This window comes from Heliangelus exortis, chromosome 1 (assembly GCF_036169615.1).
Source record: "Heliangelus exortis chromosome 1, bHelExo1.hap1, whole genome shotgun sequence".
Taxonomy (NCBI): Eukaryota; Metazoa; Chordata; class Aves; order Apodiformes; family Trochilidae; genus Heliangelus; species Heliangelus exortis.
In genome coordinates, this window is record NC_092422.1 from 161,312,269 (window position 1) to 161,331,222 (window position 18,954).

At 38.7% G+C, this 18,954-nt stretch overlaps 1 protein-coding gene across 1 annotated transcript in view; it reads left to right on the top strand.

Moving 5' to 3' along the window:
• VWF (von Willebrand factor) overlaps window positions 1–18,954 on the top strand; it is a 131,053-nt gene that overhangs the window by 95,395 nt on the left and 16,704 nt on the right. Inside the window, exons 38-45 of the mRNA XM_071733387.1 lie at window positions 5,417–5,622; window positions 9,305–9,407; window positions 9,520–9,594; window positions 10,203–10,307; window positions 10,776–10,981; window positions 11,930–12,079; window positions 16,303–16,413; window positions 18,257–18,440. Coding sequence (XP_071589488.1) covers window positions 5,417–5,622; window positions 9,305–9,407; window positions 9,520–9,594; window positions 10,203–10,307; window positions 10,776–10,981; window positions 11,930–12,079; window positions 16,303–16,413; window positions 18,257–18,440 — 1,140 coding nt within the window. The remainder of the gene's footprint in view (window positions 1–5,416; window positions 5,623–9,304; window positions 9,408–9,519; window positions 9,595–10,202; window positions 10,308–10,775; window positions 10,982–11,929; window positions 12,080–16,302; window positions 16,414–18,256; window positions 18,441–18,954) is intronic.

The following is an 18,954-nucleotide window of genomic DNA, read 5'->3' on the forward strand; positions in this document are numbered from 1 at the left end:
CTAATTAGTGTATTATGGAAAAAGTCTTTCTTGGTAAACTGCTAATCCGTAAAATAACCTCTGAAATAACAATAATGTTAGAAGCTGTGGACAGGCAAACACAGCTATGTGGCAGTACCTGATGCTGCAGCCACCGAACCAGGTTTGACCTGAATCTGCTCTGATTCTGCCAAGCAGTTTTAGCTGTACATATAATTGCTTTGGTGCTGACACTGGAGAATCTGTATGAAGCAGGCAGGGAAACTTGTAATTTAGATTAGTAGAACTAATCCCCAGCCTCTGTCACTGTCATAGCTAACTGCCAATGATACAAAATAAGACTTTTCTGGACTCTCTGTAATAGTTGCTGTGAATTCCCCAAATTCCAACAAAAGCCTCAACTTTTCAGACTGTGATGGAAGTGCCAGTTTGGTTTTTAAGTTTCTACTGAAGTTAAAAATGGGGAAATTTCTTCACTTAGCTAGTGCTAAGTTCAGATGGTTGTTGTTTTGTGTACCTACTCCTTTAGATTCTTATAGACATGAGAAGTTCTGTTGGGTTTTTTTGTTTGGTTGGTTTTTTTGTTTTGTTTTTTCTTTCTCCTGACAAGCATATTATGAGGCTTACCAAAAGATCTGCCAAAAATGCAACATATAGTTTAGTACAAGTAAGAAAACTCTTGAGGTTGCTTATTCTGTGCCTTCTGCTGTTTGTTTGCAGTGAGGGTTATAGACATTCAGATATTAACTCACAATGTTTCTGGTTTGGTCAGGTATCTGAGATGTATGTATGTGTATGTATGTAGGCATTTTCTTTCCAGCTAGCCCCTCGTGTAATGTCTTGACATTCCAGTTGATTTTCACATCTCCTGCCTCTCCAGTTTAGACAGTTCTTGTTGCCTTGCTTTGCTTCCTGCTTGCTGCCCAGACACTTTTCATTTTAGAACTGGAGAACCATCATACTAAAAGTGATAAAGCAAGATCTCAGAATGTGGTTTGGATTTGTAGATGTTTTAGACCCAGACTGAGGCAACAATGGGATAGGAAAGTCAAGAATGTGAATTTAAATTTGGCCTGAGCTTCTGGTTAGTGTCTTAAATATCTTCCAGGATAGGTAGTTGAAGAACCTGCTGCTCTTGCAGACTGAATCTTGCAAGAAAGAGCACAGTTTGTTTGGAATATTGTCTTCGAAAGCAGAGGAAAAATACTGCCAGCCATTTTCCAAATTCAGTACTTCAGACTTTGCAAAACTCAATGTCCAAGGCCAAATGTCAGTGAACTACCTTAATAACTCTCTGCAGCTTTCAAATTCCCATCTTGCTACACAGCTTGTACAAGGATAGAAAAAGAGTTGCCCATTTTAACAGTCATTGCATGAAATGGTCATTAGTGTCCTAGCAATAGCATCATCTTCTTCCTTCAAGCAGGTACATGTGTGCAACTGCCAAAAATAAAACTGCCAATTATAGGGACATTCTACAGGTTACAGTAATGACTGCATGTACAGCTTAATCACTCTGCAACTCTACCACTACATGATTAATAGTAATGGCACAGTTGTGGAGTACCTTGCTTCCCTCTCTCAACTCCAGTTAATCCCTGTGCATTTTTTACGTCTTGGTCTGCATTTTTTTTCATACCATACAAGGTATGGTAGCAAGGAGTTATGAGTCTTTCCTGACTGTTCTTTCTGAATGGGTAAATATACTTGCTGGAATATCTGATAAAGATAGAGCTTGTTCTCTATTCTGCACTTGTTCAGTTCCATTCCCTGAGCTTTCCTTGCTCCTTTTTGTGACTGCTGTCTTGCAGACTTTTAGATTTATGTTGGTGGATGGAAGGAAGCTTTACTCCAAGGTGGGAATGCATAGTGAGAAAGCTATATATCTTTTTTTAATTTTACTTTTTTTTTTTTTCTAGGCCCCACATGTGGTAGACTTGTGCTGCAGCAGCCTGTAACTGCCACTGGTAGCCATGTAACCCTGAGGCATAGAATATTCATCCCTTGAGCAGTCTCACCCTCACAGCAAATTTGTGCTGAATAGGGTTTCCACTTCAGTGATGTAGTATGGGCTTTATCTTACTGTGAAGAACATAGGGATTTCTAAATGATCCCTTCATTGCTAATAGGGACAACTGCTGGGATTCAGCTTTGCGTGGAGAGGAAGCCTTTTTCACCTGGAAAGAGGATTGTTTGTATAGTGATTAATGAATGGACTGAGATTTATTCATTCTGCAGTTACAAAAGAAATGGCAGCTCTCACGTGGTGGTGGCCAAGTTAGCTTTGTACTGTAGCTCAAATAATAGTAGCAGTTTGCAAATTTTGCTCAGAAAGCAGGAAAACTCAGAAGATAAATGACAGCAGCAGCAGGGTGTTAATCTTCATACACTAATGTTTCCATGAGGGCTTCTCAGCAGGTCTGAAAGTTCATTTATGTGCAATGTGGACATGCCCTCTAGGTACTTGCCAGTACTGGATTGCAGATAAATTTAGATAGGTAGTTGATGCTTTCATGGTGTGTGAAACAAACTGACAATTGGTACAGCTGAGTAAAGTTGGCTATTGGCCCCAGTACATTATTCCTTCCAGCTTTACTGACACTGGGGTTTTAGCTCCTTTTGGCTACACATGGCTGTACAGTGGGACAGAATGCAAGCCAGCTGTATGTGACTTCAGGAGCTAGCTAGCTAATTTTTGCTTAATTATACTAGTGACAAGAAAGGAGTGGAATTGTGGCCTGAAATGAAGTGTGCCCTTCTCTAGGACTTTAAAAATATCCTTCCCCTAAATATCTTTTTAGTACTTTAACCAAGGGTGCTGTATGTCTCGACACATCTTTGAGCCTGAAAGTCAGAAGGAATCCTGGTGCAAACTGTCACTAGGTCTTTCACCCCGAATTTGATAAGTGGCTTACTTTATTTTGATGGACTTGCACCTTCTGAATATCCACATAGAGCTTATTTTCTTCCAGCCACAAACAGCTAGAAATAACTACTGTAATTTAAAGGAAAAATAAGCAGCTGAGGAAATTAAATACTTAAATGAGTTAGATGACCCTTTACAGCATAGGTTTACAGGAAACTGGTTCTCCCTCCAACTTTTCTTCTACTGCTCTCTTCTCTGTTGGAAAGAAAAGGTCATGCTTTAGTGGAGCCAACAAACTGAATACACTATCAATACATGATTATAGATTTCTTTTGAAACAAGTTTGGCAGAAGAATTACTTTCCAAATACTTGGTTTTCAGCCTTATTTCCTCCTATTGCTAGTAAAACTCACAGTCTTTTACTTTTCATTCAGAAATAGCAGGCATTTGAGGTGGGCAGTGAAACAGCCAGCCAGATGGGCGGCTTTTTGAAATACTTGGTTTTGAGACTGTGGGGAGTCCTTCATGCCTCCTCAAAGTCCATGCTTCTGGCAGAAGTTTCCATACAAAAACAAGTGTTACCTTTAAGTCATGTAGGACCTGGCCAAATCTTTGGAGCTTGAAGGCAATAATGTGTCTGAGGTGGCTTTTTAAATCACCTGCTTGTTATTATGCCAGTAGGATGTATGGATGCTTTCCTTTCCAGGATTCTTTTTTTGAGGCTTTGGTGAAGTTTATCCCATCTCTTGAGACTGCTTGTGCACATCTCATTTCAAGGACAGAGGTGACTTCAAACCAAGGACATTCACATGAGGTCATTTATATTTCTTTTGTGAAGCATAGACACCTCATTTCTTCCTTGAAAAAAAATTGCCATTTTACACAGGCATGCAAGCCTTTTGTTAGCATATCTGCAGTCCAGGTCACAGTTCTTCATTGCTTTCTCCAAACACCTAGCTCCTAATGCCAACCAAAGAGGAGGAAGAAGAGGAGGCTCTTATGTGAAGTACCGTAGAGGCTTTAGGTTTGGTACTCTTTCTGTTTGAGGGCTGTCCAGGTTTTATGCTGATTGGCATCAGCATTAAATTCTAAATTAATCTAATTTTGTGCAGAGGTTTACAAGATTTGTTTTAGGGCTAGTGCTAGGTAAGCAAGATGAAAGCCAGTGTGCTGTACATAGTTACTAACACTGGAATAAAAAAGTAACTGACAGACTACCTTAACAGGTGCTGTGGATGTATTTTTACATAATTATTAGAGCTGACACGGGACTGTCACAGGCAGTAAACACTGGTATTTTCTCTAGGCACCTTGTTTACAGAACTGTTTCTGGAAATGAGTTTTTACAGAACACATAGTATAGTCTAGGTAGCTGCTAGTACAGGTTTAAGCAGGTGGCTTCTCCTATTTCACTTGAATAAACCTTTTTGAGTTCTCAGAATCTATCCAAAGCATTTCATGGTAAGATTGGACTCCCCATCAAGTTCCTGTGGCTTTTCAAGTTCCTTTCCATCTGCTGAACTCTGATGCCTATTCACACATAATAATGTAGACTCCAACACAGCAGAAATAATTTGATTTAGCATGGCTTGATGCAGAAAAGGGTTAACATTAAAGAGATTGATTTTCTGTTTCCTTTGGCTAAGAAGGGTGTGTGTAGACAGTTCAGCTATGAATGCTTGTTTGGTTGGGAACTCAGGTCTTCATTCAATAATTTTCTTTCTGTCAGGGGATTGGAAAAAGATTTATAAACCTCACAGGAGCCACACTCTGGGAAATAAGAAATGCTTTGAGAGAAGCTGTAGGGAAACATAATGTAGACGTAAAGGAATACACAACATGAAAGCTGTGTCCCTAGGTTTCTTGAATATCTGGAACCTCATTTTTTTGTTGGCTTTTAGAGACAATAGATACCATCAGTGTTGTGAACTTATCAGTAAAAATTTTATATGCTGGCTTAAAGGGTAACACAGTTTTCCTAGATTCAGTTAATTATGTTAAAAGACAATTGAGTCATGAAGGTGCAGAAATCTATCATGTTCAGTAAGTACCAAAATGTTCTGTCCGTGAGCTTTCTTCAGTTGCTCAGCAACTTTGAGATCAAATTGTAAAAAAAAAAACAAAAAAAACAAAAAACCCCCCAAAAATTGTTCAATGTTGTAGTCTGTCTTGGATATCTCTTAACCACATGCTGTTACTGGTGCTTCTGTAGTTCAAGTACAGGTGGTTCCAAGTTCTTATGTTTCTTTCCCAGTGTCAAAAACAGTTGGGCAAGATGTTCAGCTCATGTAAACCATTATATCATTATTAGTGAAAGTCATACCCTGCTGATTCACATGACCTGAAAATGAAGCTTGCTGATTCCTGCATGATTGTAACTCCTTTTCACTGTAGGCTTCGGTAGTTTTAAATATATATTTTCAAACATGTTAGTGGCTGCAGTGGGCAAAATACATTTTCTGGATTATGGCTTTTGAAAACCTGAAGAGAATTCAGGAGAAAGCAAGAGCAGAAACATGTATTTGCATTTCAGAGCTCTATATCTAAAGAGGTTTTTTCTGTCTTCCTCAGCAATGAAATGTCCCACATATTTGACATATGATCACTGCCACAAAGCCTGCATAAAGAGCTGTGAGAACAGTACCAAACTCAGTGTCTGCAAGGATTATCCCACAGAAGGCTGCTTCTGTCCAGAGGGGCAGGTGATTTTTAATGGCAGTTGTGTGGATGAAGAAGTCTGCACTCAGTGTGTCAGTGAAGATGGAACACATCATCAGGTAACTGTGTATTCAGGAGCTTACCTTTGTAAGCAGTTTGGGTTCATACTTTTGCAAGAAAATCTGTCTTACAAGTCTAATTATTTTCTCCCTTTAATGCTTTAAAGCTTTTAATCATCCCTTGGATGCTTTCATTTCTAGTTCAATTCCTTATAACCAACCAGCTGTCATCCCCATGTAGCTCCCCTAGTGTGAAATTGGCTGGGATGGATATAAAACTCACAGCTGGGACTGTACAGTGCCATGCATGACAAATTTGTGTGGAGGGAGGTCTGGAGGGAAGAGAGAAGGGATGGCATAAGTCAGCATTTCCCAAGATAAACGCCTCCATTTGGCAGACTTTTACCAGCAAGGACAATTAAATCATAAATCTGTAATTCTTGATATTTCTTTCTTTTTTTCAAAGCTTACTGAAATGTTTTCAGTGGTTGGTGTGGAGCAGCGAGACCAAGATGGTCTTATGTCAAGTGCTATTAACCTCCCTTTGTTTTTTTAATGAAAGAAATATTTTTTGTTTTACTGAAAATTCGTTTTCCTTAGTTGAGTCAGAACCTCCCTGTGTCAGAATGGGATTAAGAAGATCTAGGGATGCTCCGAGACAGACTGCAGTGAAAGAAATTGTTGATTTCCCCTTCAGCATCACACGGGAGGCTCCTCCCTGTGTCCCATGATCCAAGTAGCAGAGTTTGTTCCTCTTCACCCCCAGCTACTCAGCTCTGAGGTTTTTAACCCAAGTCAGCCATTCCTTTTAACTCTACTGGTTTTTATAGGAGTTTAAGAAGGAGCTCTAATTTCTTTTTTTTTTTTTTTTGCTTCAGATTCTAAACAAGTTTTTTGAATAGTCTTATAATACTCACCACACCTGCTGTAAAAGACACATTTTTTTTTTTTTTTAATATCTCTCCTGTAAATAAAAAAAAGCCTGTGTACGGATAGCTTATTCTCTACGTAAAAAGGCAGATTTACAAAAGTAAATGAATGTACTCAGAATAACTTCATTTTATGCACGCTCATTTAGATTGAAAATTAGTTCATCAAGAAATATGTTATAAACTGAAAGGAATGAAAGACTATTTGTCATTGAAACACCTCTTTTAAATAGTGTTTGCACTGATTAAAGTAATGACATGAAACTGAACAGAATGAACACCTTTCTTTAGATGATAGGATACCAGTGAGCATTGCACGTGACTTAGGGGTGCAACTGTTCCAGGCAGGGCTTTGCCATCACCACTGTGGTAGTTGTGCTGGTTGGCAGTCTGCACCTGGAGCCCCATGTCTGCTCTCTCATGGGATGGGTCCACACAGGTCCTGGAATCCCACTTTGCCAGAGCTTGTGACTTAGTTGGCTGCTGGCAGTTTCGAAACACAGTGCAAGGGATAAATGCTCACTAAATGCCATTTTGAGGGTTTCCTACTGCTGGGCAAGGGGCTGGTACAGGAGCCAAAGAGCATTACTCTGCCTCCTCAGGCATACACACCCTATGGATTTTGGTAGTGAGAGGAAGACATGGGGAAACTGTTTCCTTTTGTTCCACAAGTGCATTATCACAATGATGTTTTTCAAAACAAAAGGTTAGAGCTTTCTGAAGGATTGAGTACATGTAGTTTGTACCAGCTTTAGCTTTAAGGTTACATGATTTTTTTGTGTTCTGGCTTGATTCTTCATTTAAAAAAATTATAACTGGATTAGTGTAGTGCTTACAGAATTGTTTAAATGGAAGGAAAATAAACAATTTTTGTAATAAAAGGAATATATATAAAAAAAACCTTATTATTTCTCTTGAAGGAAGAATAGCTTGTAATATATATATAAGCACTGCCCTGAAGACAGATCAGTTGTGCACAACTCTCAGTGACCTTGAGAGCTCTAGTGATTATATTATAATTCTATATGAAATAGTTACTGCAAATGCAGATTAAAATCTAGAATCTGTGTGCCTTAAATCCCTGAATTCTAAGTCAATGCAATGCATTTTCCCATTAACTAATTGTTTCAAGCCCTCATGGAGAAAAACCTCATCTCACATCTTGTGAATAATGTCTGCAATGATATCTACTTCTTTCTGTAGAGGTTCTGAAATTCATGAGTTGTCACATGCCCTTTAATGTGGTTTTAACTCCAAAAACCTCTCATCTACACCCCAATGGCAAGGCTTAGATGCAGCTGCTGCAGGGATGGGGAGGTGGCGAGCAAGGGTGGCTCAGCTCTCACAGCCTCTTTGTGCCTCCCCCATTGCAGGATTAGCTGGCTGAGCAATTCCACAGGCAGTGCAACTGGTGCTGGTTATGGTTTCCTTAACCCCCTTCTTTCCCTGTGGTCTTTGTTCCTCTCTGTTCCTTCCTACCCCAGACTGTGCTTGGGCTGATAGGATTCTCAGTACCAATGCCTGTTTGGAGTTCTACTAATGCTGTGCTGCCTCTTGTCATTTCCTCTGGTATTTGAAAGAGACTCTCACCAATACTGAAGAAAACCTGTGTGAAAATCAAAGCTGATGAAAATATTACAGCAAATGTGATTCTCTTTCTCTGTGTCTTGAAATGCCTGTGTAGTTTTCATAGCACCACCAGCAAATGTAGGCATTCATCATCTGCATTTCCAGAACTTTTCAACCCTGAGACCACTGGATGCTGTCAAAGGGCTCTGAGCTGTTTTTCTAAACCCCAAGACAATGTTCTTTACTAGCAATACACTGATACAAGTATTCTTCTACTTAATTAGATTTCCTGTAAATAAAGAGACCCCATGTGATTTGGTTCCTAAGCTTTGTTAAATTTCTGGTTGTCTTGGTCTAATATGCCTGGTGTCTTATCCTTGCTGTTCTAGTCACCCCTGAAAGTGTGCTGTCCTTTCAGACTCCTGTGACAGCTTAAAATACATAGATATCTCTTTGTGACATCATATCCTCCTATACATGTTCTCACCCTAACCTGGACCAGTTGTGCAAACTAACATTATTGTCCCAAAGTGCATCTTTTCTCTGTTACCTCCCTATTCACGTGGGTGTTAAATGTGGATGTTCTTTATAGGTAACTACATCTTTAACGTTAATATTTTCCATTTCACTCATGAAGAGGAGCAGTGCTTGAATAATGATAGGTTTTACTGGCAGTTCCTGAATGTGCTTATTACCTCCAAGGAATCATCACAGTGATGGTTCCAGATCTGGGATTGCTATAGTGCTTCTCCAGGTTTCAGTCCACTGGGAAATTAAGTGGTGATATCTCACATATATTCTAAATTAAAAAATGTGCACTGTTTGTTTCTGTTAAAGTACTACTAATTTGGGAAAGCAGTCACTTCTAGTATTTCCCAAAATATTGTTGAACATCCAGTCATAGCATGCAGTTGCATGAGTCCACTGTTGCTCACAATAGCCTGCAGTTGCACTTATAACATCTGTGCATTTTCCAGGCTTAAAACAATAGTAACTTCTCATCCCATTCATACATGCCTTACATCTTTTGCTAAATTGGTACACTGCAGTAATTTCATAATTGTGTTTCTCTTTAGGTTCTTACTGTTAACACAGCAACCAAACAATCCTGCATAGTCTTCTCTTTCTCCAGATTAATGATACTCATGCTCCCCCACTCCTATCACTAACATACCAGTGACCAGAATATTTTATTTCTTCTAACAGTCTTTTTTTTTCTTTTTTTTTTTTTTTTTTCTATGCAGCTCTTTGAAACTTGGATTCCTGCCAATGAGCCTTGCAAAATCTGCACATGTCTTGATAACAAGAAAGTAAACTGCACGGTCCGACCTTGCCCTACTACCAAACGTAAATTGGTTTAGCTCTAAGTATGATTGGACTTGAAGTACTGTTTTTGTTACCTAGTATGCTGGTTCTTATCCAAATTTGTTTTATGGCTTTTTTTTTCTTCTTGCTCCAGCTGTTCATTGTGGTCCCTGTGAAGTCCCTCGTCTGCGCAGGGACCCCGGCCAGTGCTGCCCTGAGTATGAATGTGGTAGGTTCTCTAAACTATTGGAATCACTTTGGTTCATATTTTCACTAAATGCTTCAAAGATATACTTCCCCCCTTTTTATGTATTTATTTTTTTTTTAATTTAATGCAAGGCTTCATTTAAAAAAAAATTAAATAAATAAAACCCAACCAAAAAAAAAACAAAATCAAAAAAACAACCCAACAAAAACCCAACCCCCAGAATGAAGCCTATACAATCACAAAATAAACAACTGAGGATGGGAGTCTTCATTCAGTTCCAACTTGACTTTGCCCTTCTTTCTGTAAGAGGTGAGGAAGGAAATGGAACAATGTAGTTTTGTCTAAATGACATTAGAATGGCCCTTTTTTCAATATCTATTTTTTCATGGTCTATATTTGCACATTAAAGATAACATTAGAACCTTAATCCTCATAACCCAAGCTTGAACTGTTCCCTAAGCTATTTCAAAAACAAACTCTGACCTGCTGATCTGTAACTTATATTTTAGGACAGGAATTTTGTGTAGGGGAAAAAAAAGTTTAATGGGCACATGCCTGCATGTGTGTGTCTTTTCATGAGGACTAACTAGTCAGGCAGGGTCTTCAACACTCTCATTTTCTCTTCTTAGTCTGTGATCTGGTTTCCTGTGATTTACCTCCTGCCCCTGTCTGTGAGTTTGGGCTGCAGCTTGCTCTGACCAACCCTGGAGAATGCAGACCAAATTACACGTGTGGTAAGATTTTTTTTTTTTTTTTTTTTTTTTTTTACCAGGGAGTGGCACTGGAACATTGCATTTGAGCCTTCAGACATTATTTTTTTTCCCTCTTGAAAGGTTTAACTTTGGAGCCAACAGACTTGTAATGGTTTTACAGACTTGGCAGAAGAGTATTGTTGGCGCTTTCTGAGTACACTCATGAATTAAGGAAAAGAAAAACACTTCACTCTTGGATGTGTGTGCTTTGACCCTTATGCTTATTTTCTGCATCTTTTTGATTGTGTATGAGACAAAATTTTTTTGGAACTTTTCCTGAACCTGCAGCACAATCTTTGACCTGGGTTTTTTATATCTGCATTAGTTCTCAGTCCTTAAGTAGATTTATAGCAGTTTGCAGTAGCAGTTCGTGCCTTGCTGCCAGAGTGCAGCCTTGTTCCATCCCAACGCTCTGAGATACTTGACGTGGTACCTCCCTTTTTCTCTTAGCATGTAACAGAGAAGCCTGCAATTTAGTTCAAAGACCCTCTTGCCCACCTCATCGAGAGCTGACTGTGAAGAAGACTGAGTGTTGTGATGAGTATGAGTGTACCTGCAGCTGTACAAACTCCACAGTGAGCTGCCCTCTGGGATACCTCTCCAGATCTCTCACCAACGACTGCGGTTGTGTTTCTACCACCTGCATTCCAGGCAGGGTAAGGGGAATGAAGTCCTCCTTCCACAGAATACTCCAGAGAATATGTTTTTATACATGGAGGGGCAGTACCAGTGTAAGTGGGTAGCTAAAGCCTCAGCGAGACTGGTGGATAATGATGCCAGGGCATTTTTAATTTCCAGGTGTCTGAAAGGTGCTGTTGCATCACACTGTTTCTTGTTCTATTGAAGTCATTTATTCTGACATAACCAACCCATTTTTTGTGACTCTGAGATTTTATATACATATATAAATAAATTTGAAACTGCAACGTCATTCAAGCACTGGGAATTGCAGAAATAATGTTTAAATTCTTCAGTAGTTCCATGTACATGCTCTTGGATCAGTAGTTACTCTATGTTCTTTCAGTCCTATACTAACTTCACTGAAATGTCTGGGACATTCTAGACCTAAACTCCTTGTGCCCATTGCCTACTTTTACCTCTGCCTAAGGAAGCATTGTATCTTCTATGAAACTTTGTGACTTACTTGCTATATTTAGAAAAAATGAATTATTTTCATGTCTTTAATAAGATTCTGTAAAATTTCCTAATAGAAAGGAATATAATGTAAGAGATGGTACTGCTTTTGTTATAGCTGAGATGGCCAAAGAATACAAGAAAATGGAAGTTTTCAGGTCAGCTGATTTAGCTTGAAGAAGGATTACATGCACATCTCCTTCTATAGGATCACTGGTTATTATCTTTAGATACTGAGTCACATTGCTCTTCTGGGGCAACTGAGTCAGACCCTGGACATTTCCACACAACAGCTTTGGCTTCTCTTGTTTTCCTTACCTCAGCAAAACTGCCACATTTTAAGACCTGTAGCACTGTTGAAATAAGTTCAATATATTGCATAAAATATTTTATGCAATAAACACATTTAAAAATCGGTGTTTTGGAGCCAGCAGTGTTCTCTTTCATGTATTAATTGTTGCTTTCAATAGGTGTGTGTACACAACAATATTGTCTACCCTGTTGGGACCACCTGGGAAGATGGTTGCAGGGAATGCTCTTGCACTGGCGTGAGGGATGATGTTACAGGACTTCAGATGATGGAGTGTCACAAAAAAGCATGTAACATATTGTGCTCTCGGGTGAGTAACATTTAAACCAGTGCATCCAGGATGGGGATCTGGAATTACTTCTTTTAAACCTGTGTTTATAGAAAAAACAGAGAAAAATAGAGAATAAGTGTTGTAGCAACTAATTATCTTGGGAACAGAGTCTAAGAGGGCCTGAGCATTAATGTCTTTATTTTAGGGTTATTGTTTTAGGATCATATCCTGCTGCCAAGGTATTCAGGGAAAAGTTTATTTTATATTTCAATAAAAGGTGTAATGTATCTTGAAGTGTCTATCACTGACATTACTTGCACAATAAGAAATCCTGATATCTTAGGTCAGTTTCAATTTATTGTTCCAGCTGAAGTTCACTTTCTGAAGACAACATTTCAGATCTATTGCTCAGCTTTCACTTTCAAAGAATTTTAAGTGCCTTAATAACACTATATTTCAATATAATTTAATTGACATCCTCTGCAACAAGGCTGAACAACATATATGTATGCGCACTTGAGAAGGTGCGAGAAAAAGATAAACTTTTTTTGAATAATACTTTCCTCTGCTGTGTCTTAAATACTGCATAATTCCCTAGGACCAAAGCAAAAAACCTAATCCATTAAAAAAACCCAAACAAGCCCCCTCCCCCCCAAAAAAAGCAACAAAACAAAACAAATCCCCAAGCCCCCACAAAACAAAGCAAGAAAACAAGAGCTCTTTCTGCTAGTGTAGGGTTTGGTGGAAAAGCTTGAGGATGCCCAATGACTGCCATGAGGGTAGATATGAGAACTTTCAGCTGTTGCAAGAGAATCCCTTTAATTCCCATTTGTAGAAGAGACTTGTTTCTAGTACGGCAATTATTATGAAATATTAAGTCTAAAGTATCTGGCTGTATTTTGGCTCATAGCCATAACTGTATCAATAGTTTGTTACTCTAATATAAAGTATCATTAATGCACAGCCACAGCTCCTTGACAAATCAGCCTTAAGTATTGCAGTGTCAAAAAAGCTTTTTAAACAAAAAGAAAAGCCCTGGTGGAAACCATGCCAGTTCTTTTTTGGAATCTGCCATTTCTTCTGCTTCTTTAATAGTTATCAAAGTTGTACAACCAGAATCTCAGCTGCTGGAGCACCTGGGTACCTGGATAGTTGAAGCTTTCTTTTTTCCTTTGTTTATTCCTGAGTCAGTGAATATACCAATGAAGGACTGCAGAAATTCTGTAATCCAGTGTGAATGGGCTTAAAAGCTTGTTTTTCAATTAATATTAAATGGCACTGGAAGTTGTATTGACATTAAAGACATATTTTAATAATTACAAAGATGATGTTCAAACTTTCTGCTGCTCGTGGTGATTACTTGAACCCTTGAAGTCATTGTCAGTTGTGTTGTCAGACTTCTGTGAAAATAGCTTACATTTTTTCATCTAGCTATATGAAAACAGGAAAAAACCATAACACCTGTACTACCTCCTTCACCCTGATGAGGGAATGGTGTTACTGTTCTCCTGAGCATGACAAAATCAAACTCAAACTGTATCTGTATTTTTAAAATGTAAGTGAAATCTATGATAAAAGAATGGATGTTTCATTTAAATGAACCAATCCCACATTTCTCCGAGGAGGTTAACAGCAAATACAGACTTCTCACTTGCAAGCAGGATGTGAGTTTGCTTCCTTGTATGTCAGTCTCCTCACTTTTTCTGTCCTATTCTCCTCCAAGTTTGAAAAAACAAGCAGATAAATGCTGCAACTATTACATGTACCACAAGGAGGAGCGGTGCCTCCCTCCTGGAGCTTCAGAAACCCATCTGAAGGTACATGGAACTATATTCCCTCAGGGAATCATGGTCATGGAATGGATAACAGTTTTCAAAACACCTTAAAATCAGGAGTATGCTTATGTGAAGGGAGCTCTTGCTTTGTTTAATTTCTGTCAATGGTCCTGGAGTTAGATACTTTGTAAGTGAGGTAAAAGAGTCTGATTTAAAGTATTGGATAATTTAGAGTATTAGATGATTATGAGAAGAATGAAGCATAATTTTCTGGGGTAAGTGTTTAAAGCAAAGACAGTTGGGTAAGTATGTGTAAATTAATTCAGTTAGATTTTCAACCCTCTTGATTAATTAAATTAAAATAACATTTGTACCCTGTGTGCAAAGGCATAGTGAATGATGGCTGTAATAGATGCTAACTATAAAAGTTATGGCTTTAATTTCCAATATTTCAAATGTATATTTTCTTTTTAAGTAGCATGTAAAGCATGGTAGTAAATGGCCTAGTACTGTATATTAAGGTAGTATTAGAAGCTGATGTAAAAGGAAGACTGTTGATTGAATATTAGATGTGCAGTATCTCATTCAAAAACTGTGTAAATCTTTTTGGGAGGTGATTTCAAATATCCTGCTTGAATTTTAAAGCACAATTTATTATGTAAATTAGGAAATAATACCTCAGTGTTCCAGAGACTTGGAAACAGAGAATTGATTCCTCACCTGGAATAAATGTGTTCAGCTCTAGGGAAATCTTTAGAACTGTGCTGATTCATTGCCACTGAAGATTTTGCTCTCAGCATTTCAAGTAGATATATATCCATTCTATTGGGTTTTCCTCAGTCTGTTGTTTCCATTTTCATTCTCTGTGATTCCTCCACCCCTCTCCGGGCACTACCATCTGAATATGTAAAAGGCAAATACTGGAGCCTTCTTAAAGAATTCATTAATGTCTGTTTGTTCTTTCCTGCTTTATTGGCCAAAAGACAGCTGATGGTTTTATGGCCTTAGCACCTCTAAAAGATGAACTATCTATCCTGAGCACCACTAGAATGAAAGAGGGAGTGTACAAATATGCCAAGCCATAGCCTGAATGGATCCCTCCAGTAGCCCTAAGTTGGTGATGAAGCCAAAATGTGCATTCCCTGAATGCTATGGTATTAATCCAAATTCCTCTTTTGTTTGTTGCAAGACAAGCTCTGGTTCAAAAGCATTCAAAATTCACCTTCAACATGTAGAATGTCTTAATCCATATGCTTGCACCCTCCATAGGGCAATCAGCTTTTTGTGTTTGATAAAACAGCTTGATCTGGCGGTTTAACTGAGCACTTGTCAGGTCCTTCATCACAGCTGCTGGTTTTTACTCCCAGGTTAGCATCTTCTCAAATGCAAGGGGTGCCTTGTGTTGCCTTGTCCTTTGCCTCCTGAGGTGTGGGGATGTTTTTGTCCTGGAGACTGTGGTCTGTGATCTGCCTCTCTGTGTAATGGGTGGTCAGACACTTTACAGAGGATGTCTTCTGAATTTTAATTCTCTGTTTGAACTGTTTTCTGGGTTTTGTTCGTTTGTTTGTTTTAAAAAAAAAAAAAGAAAAAAAAAAGATGAGATACTGACTATAAGGAGATTTTTTTTAAACTGGGTTCTTAGCATTCATGTATAATTTTCTCTCAAAATCTACCAATTAGCATAACATTTCTGATAAACGCCCCTAGTACTTTTTCCTTTTGCACTCCTCTTTACTCCTCTCCTCTTTACTGCTATACTATTGGAAAGACTTGCTCTTGCATGAAAGAAACTGCTTACATACAATAAACAAACATTTGGAAATAATCGCTGCTAAATGTTGCTTAGAGTCCTCTGAAAGCATTTTTCTTTTACTTCTTCCCTTTCCATTTCTGCTCCTTATGTCAGTGTTCTTTCCTGTCTTAGGGCAAATCTTTGTGCTATAACATGTTTGAGCAGATCTTATCAAAAGGAAGATGTTTCTGCAGGTCTGCAGATTTCTTCCTTATTTTTTTTTAATCTTTTAATGTTAGATACCATCAACACTTTCTGTACTCCAAGAAGTCAGGGTGCCCCATATCACATAGCACTGATATCCTTACAAGGCCCATTAGTTGATTGGCATGACCTGGGCAAGAATAGTACCTAGAGTTAGTCCATGTAGCTGAAGTAAATATGCCTTCAAATTATATAATAAGTAGAAAATAATGAAAAAAGAATTTCAGCTCCTGATGTGTACATTTTAATTAATTTTTTTTTTTTCTGACAGATAATTTTAACCATTTAACAGGATGCTGAGCTGATTGGACCACTTGTTTGTTTTGTAATAGCAATGTGTAGCCTAACAGTTGTGTTTTCAAACTCCCCTTGACATAAAATGTTGCTAACATTAAACACTTATCCCAATGTTTTCTTTCGGAATTAAACTTCTCACGTTGGCCTCCTATTCTTGGATCAGTCACTCCTTTTCTTCTGCTTTCTTCTTCTAGGGTTACAAGTATGTTGTCCAAGAAGGAGAGTGTTGTGGGAGGTGCCAGAAGACTGCCTGTGAGGAGCAGCTCTTCCGCTCTCGGGGTGATGCAGACCCTCGTTTGCATGAGGTGAGGTGGAGGTGGTCTGGACACTTTGTCTTCCACCAAAAGTGCCCTGGAAGTATTTTGAGTTCCAAGGGAGGAGGTAAAGAAGATATAAGCTATTTCTTCTATACATCAAGCAGTGCTGAAGAACAGTGTTTTTTTGGGATATGTGGTTTACCAGGTTCTAACAAGCAAGCCTTCTGCACCCTTTTCAGTCTCTAAGAGAGCAATATTTTTGTCACAAATGGTAACTCAAAAGAAAGTAAATGGGACATGATGCTTCTCTGGCTGTAGGCTACATGTTTATGTTTTCCCAACCAATTTATACTGCTCTATGAATAGCAGGCAGATGGGGTACTGTATTGATCGAATTTCACAGTCCTATTCAAATAGGATATCCTATTTGGTATACATTGAATTTTCAGGAAGTAAAGGAAGATAGGAACATGAATTATTCTCTGGTTGCTAAAGGTGATCACTGCATTCAGATCAGACTGCAGTGGTCCAGGCCACTGGACCTGTACTCTGCTCAAAATAATAATTAGCAGCGTGTCTCTTCCCTTAGGATTCAAAAAGCCCAATGGGGAGTGAGTGCATGCAGTAGACATTTAAAAAGTACTGCAAATACCACTCTGAAAAACTACATCAAATTTTTTTTCTGGTTTTGCCTGCATTTTTAATTCCTTCAGGCTGTTCAAGCTTTTGTCAAGCCTTTGCCTGCCTCAGCAGTGTTAAATTACTTAATCCTATGCAAAGGCAGAAATAGTTAAATTTGTTTAAAATAACAGACCTTCTCCCCATATTTTCTTCCCTAAATGTTATTTATAGTATGTCTGCATTTTTGTCTACATCTCACATTCACATATTTAATATTAACTTTTTAATCGCTTCTTTTATAAAGGCAGCTTGCAGCTGTCTTTCAAAAAATGTTTATTTAACATTTTGCAGCCTGCCTCTTCCCTGATTTTACCAAGGACATTTCATGTGGATCAATATTATTCTCTCCTTCATAAAACAAGACTTCAGAAGGACTATTTTAATGTCCTACTGTGTCTTTCTGATTTCTGTTGTCCTAATGGACATATAGATCCTTAAATTCTGCTGCCTCTTTCTTAATGTGTCCTCTTTCAACCTTTTTTTGTCACTGAAGAAGGACGAAGTGTTTAACACATGAGAGAAAAGTGTTCCTTAACTGCATGAGGAAAGACGCTTGAATTGACTGGACCTGGGGATTTGATTTGCAATTTCAGTGTTCTTCAAGTGTATTCAAAGAGTCAAAGATTATTCAGTGGAGGTGTACAGCTTCGAAGCAGTGATCAGCTGCTCCCAGCATCTTTTTTCTGTCCTGTGATAATGCCTCTTCCCTCTATAGCCCTCAAAGTTCTCTCCTTGTCTGACCCACGGGTGATTATAATCAGTAGGACTGTAAACAGGATCTGTCCTCTTGTACATTTCCAAGTGTTTTCAGGTCTAGAGGTTATTGCCAAAGCCTCCTTTGGACTTAGTAGTGCTGATTTGCAGCAGGTTTCAGCAGAAAGAGAGCCAGCTCGGCTACAGTACAATTCAGTGCACCCAGCTACCAAGATAACAAATGTAAATTGAAATCTAGTTAAAAGTGCTTTCTCTTCTTCATGTGTTATTTCACCAGGCCATTTATTTTTCACCTTAAGGATAACTCCTGTACTCTATGAATTGAACAACAGACTGCTCTATAGATGGATTGTCATTACAGGGATCTGTGAAGAACAGACTGTTCCTGATGCATCAAATGTGCTTTTTGCCAGCATGTTGGCTGTAGGGGTCTTGCCTCTATTCAGTGGCACAAATACTGCTGCCTGTATTTACTCTTTTTACAACTTCCCATCAGGTTGGCACAGAGTGGCGGTCGCCCTTCAACCGCTGCGTTATCAACGAGTGTGTGCAGGTGAACAACGAGGTTTTTGTGCAGCAGAAGAATGTTTCTTGCTCTCAAATGGATGTGCCTGAGTGTCCAGAGGGAACTGAACTACGTTGTGACCAAGAAATAGACTGCTGTCCTTCCTGCAGATGTGGTAAGGTTTTGAGCATGGCAAACAGAATCACTGGAGAGTGAATCACCTTGTGTGTTGATCTCCTGTTTCTGGAAAGTGAGTGTTATGTGAGTATGGTGCTAATTTGAAGCTCTCCTGGATAATTTAGACATTGATTACAATAGCACCTACTGCTTTTGTCTTCCCAGGTGATATTAACTTACTCCTCTTGAACAGTCCTACTGCTAAAACAACTTTGCATTGATTCGATGAGACATGCCAGGATGTTTCTATAGCTCTAGCCTGCATTGTTAAGCATTTAAAAGAGGTCTTGAGATGCTTTAGGCCTGGGAAGGTTCAATTCTTTCTAAAGAAGGACTTGAGAATGGAGAATTCTTCCTCCATTCAGCCATACTGTCTTCTTTGTGTCTCTGAGCATTGTGGCTGTGGCCATTTCCTATCATAGTTTTGGGTCAAAAGTCTAAATCAGAAAATTGGCCAAATGGTCTGTGAAGATTCACAGTCATGTTTAAGTGACAAGTGTTTATGCAGCCCC